This window comes from Penaeus monodon, chromosome 34, assembly GCF_015228065.2.
Source record: "Penaeus monodon isolate SGIC_2016 chromosome 34, NSTDA_Pmon_1, whole genome shotgun sequence".
Classification (NCBI taxonomy): domain Eukaryota; kingdom Metazoa; phylum Arthropoda; class Malacostraca; order Decapoda; family Penaeidae; genus Penaeus; species Penaeus monodon.
This window is the reverse complement of record NC_051419.1, coordinates 28,261,638-28,261,953: the sequence shown is the minus strand read 5'-3', so window position 1 is coordinate 28,261,953 and position 316 is coordinate 28,261,638. Positions and strand designations below refer to the sequence as shown.

Sequence of the window (316 nt, the reverse complement as noted above, 5' to 3'; positions counted from 1 at the left end):
CAGCCAAAAAGACCTCCCCCTCCTCCCCGCAGCCAGCGGACGCACCTAGGACGGCTTCCGCACCGCCGTCGCCATGTCCCTCTCCCTGGGCACGGTGCTCTCCACCCTCGAGAAGGAGCAGGAGCCTCGAGGCGGACTAGAGGGACCCGCGGGGAAGGATCCCGAGAAACCGACGGCGCTCCTTGACCCTTCTTCCTTGGGCGCGGCGTCGACGCTCGCGCTCGTGGATGAGACGGATGCGGGAGGTAAGGCTCGCGCCCTTGCCAGGATCACCGCCGTGTTGTTATAGTGATGATAATAACAGTATTGATAGTGG

The 316-nt window shown here is 63.9% G+C and overlaps 1 protein-coding gene across 1 annotated transcript in view; it reads left to right on the top strand.

Moving 5' to 3' along the window:
- The first annotated feature begins 18 nt into the window (after window positions 1–18).
- LOC119594675 (sialin-like) overlaps window positions 19–316 on the top strand; it is a 9,118-nt gene continuing 8,820 nt past the window's right edge. Inside the window, exon 1 of the mRNA XM_037943732.1 lies at window positions 19–245. Coding sequence (XP_037799660.1) covers window positions 74–245 — 172 coding nt within the window. The 5' untranslated portion in view covers window positions 19–73. The remainder of the gene's footprint in view (window positions 246–316) is intronic.